At 41.4% G+C, this 6,000-nt stretch overlaps 1 protein-coding gene across 4 annotated transcripts in view; it reads right to left on the reverse strand.

Annotated features, from left to right (window-relative positions):
- Positions 1 to 6,000, reverse strand: part of eef2k (eukaryotic elongation factor 2 kinase) — a 63,731-nt gene that overhangs the window by 9,383 nt on the left and 48,348 nt on the right. For all 4 annotated transcript variants that reach the window (XM_043711408.1, XM_043711410.1, XM_043711411.1 and 1 more), the window contains one exon: positions 920 to 1,044. In XM_043711408.1, the coding sequence (XP_043567343.1) occupies positions 920 to 1,044 (125 nt within the window). The remainder of the gene's footprint in view (positions 1 to 919; positions 1,045 to 6,000) is intronic.

Here is a 6,000-nt window from a genome sequence, read left to right on the forward strand (position 1 = left end):
ACCGAACTATACTGTAAACGGAAGAACCTTGGGAAAATTTGATGAGCAGAGACATCGTCCATTGTACCCTGAACGTGGCTGCACATGTGGATAGAGTGGTCAAGAAGGTATATGGTATGCTTGCCTTTATCAGGTGGGGTATTGAGTATAAGAGTTGGTAGATCATGTTAAAATTGTACAAGACCTTGGTTTGGCCGCATTTAAAATACTATGCACAGTTTTGGTCACCACATTACCAAAAGGATGTGGACGCTTTAGAGAGGGTGCAGAGAAGGTTGCAGAGAAGGTTTATGAGCATGTAGCCTGTTATGGAAGGTGCTAGCTATGAAGAGAGGTTGAGTAGGTTAGGATTGTTTTTATTAGTAAAAAAAGGAGACTGAGGGGGGACCTGATTGAGGTCCACAAAATCATGAAGGGTATAGGCAGGGTGGATAGAGGTAACCTTTTTCCCAGGGGGAGGGATTCAATAACGAAAGGTCACGTGTTCAAAGTGAGGAGAGAAAAGTTTAAGGGGGATATATGCGGCTACTACTTTCCACAGTGGGTGGTAGGTGCCTGGAACGCATTACCAGCAGAGGTAGTAGAGGCAGGCACGGTAAATTCACTTAAGGTACGTCTGGACAGATGATGAGTAGGTGGAGAGCAGAGGGATACAGATGCTTAGGAATTGGGCGATAGGTTTAGACAGTGAATTTGGATCAGCACAGGCTTGGAGGGCCAAAGGGCCTATTCCTGGGCTGTAAATTTGCTTTGTTCTTTATTCTATTACAGAATATGTCAACAAGAAGGTGGTATAAGACTTATGAAGTCTTAAAAATATTCTGTGCAAGGGCTCTGTGCCAGTTGAAAGACAATAATTTTTCCAAAAACAATGATAAAGTTATCAGCAATAAAATAATGGGAAAAAAAGGTGCTGTACCTTTTGGGACTCAGATTGATGCCAGTATCAAAGGCTCGAGCTGCAAGAATCATGGATGGACGATCTCCTGCTTCTGCACCCATCAGCAAGTAGTCAAAGCCTCTCTGCCGATTCTGTTCAGTATCCTGTTCATAGGATTATGGATTTACTTTAATTGCTAATCTATGCAAATTTACAAGGAATTACATTGAGTCTTCAGCTCAAAAATAATCTGCATGCAATTATGTAGCAAATGGGCCTACTCTGACTCAGCTCACCCTACCAGCATATAGATATATTTTGTACGAAAATAGGCCCCCTTACAGTAATATTGTTAGACGGTATATAAATTAGCAACTTATAAGAACACATCGAGGCAATGCTATTAAAGATGACCTTAAACATTATTGTGTGCTGTCCAAATTGGCAAAAGTAGATCAGAGGATGAGTTCAGAGGAAAATCTCGAAGTTTCCTAGAACAACATTTTGAGGACCCAACTAAGCAATAAGCTATCTTAGAAATAATATTGTGCAGTGTGATACTGTTATGTAGTAAATCAAGTAGTTAAGGATCCTCTGGGTTTGTGTGATGATGAGTTTCCTATTAGATTTGAGAACTATTTGAAATTAGGGTTTTAAATTTAACTAAAGCAAATTACAGGCAACTGAGAGGCAAGCTGCCCAAGTTAACTGGGAAATTAGATTAAAAGATACAAGGGTTAACAACCAAAAACAAACATTTGAAGAAATAATTCTGAACACTCATTAAATACAGATGCCCTTGAAGATAATAAGCACTCATGGGAAAGTGGTGTAACTGCGGCTAACTACAGAAAATAAGGATGGTGAGAGGACTGCAGATGCTCGAGATCAGAATCGAGAAGTGTGGCATTAAGTGTTAGTTTGGAAGAAGCTTACAATATTGCCAAAAGGAGTAATAAACCAGAGGATCAGGAGGTTTTAAAATTTAAAAAAGAATGACCAAGAAGACATTAACAAAGAAAACGAATGTGTAAACTCGCTAGAAATATACAAACATATTGATCACTTAGAAATGCTCTTGGTGGGCAAGTTGTTGGAGGGAATCCTGAGGGACAGGATGTACATGTATTTGGAAAGGCAAGGACTGATTCAGGATAGTCAACATGGCTTAGTGCATGGGAAAATCATGTTCTCACAAACTTGATTGAGTTTTTTGAAGGAGTAACAAAGAAGATTGATGAGGGCAGAGCAGTAGATGTGATCTATATGGACTTCAGTAAAGCGTTCAACAAGGTTCCCCATGGGAGACTGATTAGCAAGGTTAGATCTCATAGAATACAGGGAGAACTAGCCACTTGGATACAGAACTGGCTCAAAGGTAGAAGACAGAGGGTGGTGGTGGAGGTGTTTTTCAGACTGGAGGCCTGTGACCAAGATCGGTGCTGGGCCCTCTACTTTTTGTCATTTACATAAATGATTTGGATGCGAGCATAAGAGGTACAATTAGTAAGTTTGCAGATGACACACAAATTAGAGGTGTAGGGGACAGTGAAGAGGGTTACCTCAGATTACAAATTGATCCGGACCAGATGGGCCAATGGGCTGAGAAGTGGCAGATGGAGTTTAATTCAGATAAATGAGAGGTGCTGCTTTTTGGGAAAGCAAATCTTAGCAGGACTTATACACTTAATGGTAAAGTCCTAGGGAGTGTTGCTGAACAAAGAGACCTCGGAGTACAGGTTCTTAGCTCCTTGAAAGTGGAGTCGCAGGTAGATAGGATAGTGAAGGCGGCATTTGGTATGCTTTCCTTTATTGGTCAGAGTATTGAGTACAGGAGTTGGGAGGTCATGCTGTACAGGACATTGGTTAGGCCACTGTTGGAATATTGTTTCCAATTCTGGTCTCCTTCCTATCGGAAAGATGTTGTGAAACTTGAAAGGGTTCAGAAAAGATTTACCAGAATGTTGCCAGGGTTGGAGGATCTGAGCTACAGGGAGAGGCTGAACAGGCTGGGGCTGTTTTCCGTGGAGCGTCGGACGCTGAGGGGTGACCTTATAGAGGTTTACAAAATTATGAGGGGCATGGATAGGATAAATAGACAAGATTCGGAGATGCCGGTGTTGGACTGGGGTGTACAAAGTTAAAAATCACACAACACCAGGTTATAGTCCAACAGGTTTAATTGGAAGCACACTAGCTTTCCGAGCGACGCTCCTTCATCAGGTGATTGTGGAGGGCTCGATCGTAACACAGAATTTATAGCCTAAGGGAAAGACAACGGAATGAGAACATGCCGCAACCCAAAGGACTAGCCACACTACCATACATCAAAAACATTTCTGAAATTTCTGAACTGACAGCCAGATTACTGCGACCACTAGGACTCATAACAGCACACAAACCAACAGCCACTCTCAGACAACAACTCACCAGGACGAAGAACCCGATACCCAGCATGAGCAAAACCAACGTAGTATACAAAATCCCATGCAAGAACTGCACAAAACACTACATAGGACAAACAGGAAGACAGCTAACGATCCACATCCATGAACACCAACTAGCCACGAAACGACATGACCAGCTATCCTTAGTAGCCACACACTCAGATGACAAGCAACATGAGTTTGACTGAGACAACACTACTGTTATAGGACAAGCCAAACAGAGAACAGCCAGGGAATTCCTAGAGGCATGGCACTCATCCACAGATTCAATCAATAAGCACATCAACCTGGACCCAATACACCGGCCACTGCAGCGGACAGCTGGAACTGACGACCGGAAGCGGCAGATACAAATCACTATAAATGCTGGAGGAAACATCACAGAAGCGCTTCACAGGAGGCTCCCAAGCACTGAGAATGTCACCTAGACAGGGGATGAAACGTCTGCAACACAAATTCCCAGCTCGGCGAACAGAACCACAACAATAATTTAGTATGGCCAATACACCTAATCTGCACATCTTTGGACTGTGGGAGGAAACCGGAGCACCCAGGGGAAACTCACACCGAATGTGCAAATTCCACATAGTCGCCCTAAGCTGGAATCAAACTCGGGTCCCTGGCGCTGTGAGGTAGCACTAAGCCACCATGCCACCAATAGTTTTACTGGAATTATGCTCACCACTTGTGAGAACAATCCATCCAGTTTAGAGGTTTGGACTGTTTATAAAGAACAAGTCTGTTTTCCCTGTTTTTCTGTTTACACATTGTATTTTTGTTTTGCGTGTGTGTATACACACACACACACACACACACACACACACGTAGTTTAAAAAGAGTAAAGTTTGATTTGTATACTGCAGCCATAAATTAGTATTCTAGTTTTCCTTTTTTTGCCACCACTGGTTATGAAAATCAGTTTGAAGACAATAATCAGTCATTTTCATATTAATGACTAAAGCCTGATGTGTATATCTTTTAACCTGAATCAGACAGTCACGTAAATTGGGCTTTTGTAGCTAATTACACTTTTCCATTTGTGCGAACTCCAGAAACAGTGTGGCTTGATGTCAGCACACTCTCCCCAGCAAATCATGACAGCATGGACCAGAGATTGGTTAACTGACAGAAAACCTGTTACTGTAATTAAAAGAATGCTGCACCGATCAGTGACACAGACTGCAAATAGCTGGGTCACAAATACTGATCAGATGAGGGGACTGGACATAACTGTTCAAGATTGCTGATGATACAAAGTTAGGTAGGAAAGAAATGTGTGCGAAAACAATTTTCTTCAACGGAATTTTAAGATTTTTGCCCTGCAGATCCACTTATTTGATTAAAACCTTTTCATCAGGAGGCTGCAAAAGGATATAAATTAATTCAGTGTTTGGGTAAGAAAGTAGTAGATAGAGTATAATGTGGAGTTGTGGAATTATTATAATTTTGATGGGAAGAATTTCTTTTCAAATTAAAAGGCGAAGAAGTTAAGTGCTGGAACACAAAATGGAACTGGGTGTACTTCTAAACAAAGCAGGTACAGCAAGCTATGAGGAAGAAAAATGGGAAAATCAAAACTGGATTACTGTATGGTCTGGGTCATCTTATCTAAAAGGAAAAATATACTTGCCTTTCTGTGATGAGGAATATGTCCTATTAGTCTATACTCTAAGGAGTTTAGAAGAATGAAAGATGAACTAACTGAAACATACAAAATTGTTAGAGAGCTTGACAGGGTAGATGCTGAGGTTTGACAGAGAGTCTAGATACAAAGGACAAAGTCTCAAGATAGAGGAATAATCATTTTTCCTCAGGATGAGGAAATTTTTTCTACTCAAATGATTTTGAATCATATCACAGAAAGCTGTGGTTGCTCAGTCATTAAATATGTTCAAGACTTTAATGAATAGAACTTTGGACAGTAAGAGTATCATGGATAATGTAGGGAAGTGAATCTAATCCAAAAGATCAGCCATGATCTTGTTAAAAGGTAGAGCAAGTTCAACGGACCTATTCTTGTTCTTATATTTTGCATTCCTATATTGGTTTCTATACTGTTATTGCTTAAATGCATCTGAACTGTTAATTTAATTACTTGTGTTGCAGTGTTCCATTCCAGGTTAAAAGAAATCTCTCCCCTGAGATTCCTCATTAGATTCATTAATTACTGTCAAGTGGAGGTATCTTCCCCATTTTATTGTAGTGTAGAAAAGGTTGGGAGAATGATGAGGAGGTAGTGAGGACTGCAGATGCTGGAGAGTCAGCGTCGATAAAGTGTGGTGCTGGAAAAGCACAGCAGGTCAGGCAGCACCAGGAGCAAGAGATTCAACGTTTCAATAGACAATAGGTGCAGGAGTAGACCATTCTGCCCTTCGAGCCTACACCACCATTCAATATGATCATGGCTGATCATCCTTAATCAGTATCCTGTTCCTGCCTTATCTCCATAACCCTTGATTACACAATCCTTGAGAGCTCTATCCAACTCTTTCTTAAATGAATCCAGAGACTGGGCCTCCACTGCCCTCTGGGGCAGAGCATTCCACACAGCCACCACTCTCTGGGTGAACAAGTTTCTCCTCATCTCTGTCCTAAATGGCCTACCCCGTATTTTTAAGCTGTGTCCTCACCCATCAGCGGAAACATGTTTCCTGCCTCCAGAATGTCCAATCC

This window comes from Chiloscyllium plagiosum, chromosome 21 (assembly GCF_004010195.1).
Source record: "Chiloscyllium plagiosum isolate BGI_BamShark_2017 chromosome 21, ASM401019v2, whole genome shotgun sequence".
Lineage (NCBI taxonomy): Eukaryota > Metazoa > Chordata > Chondrichthyes > Orectolobiformes > Hemiscylliidae > Chiloscyllium > Chiloscyllium plagiosum.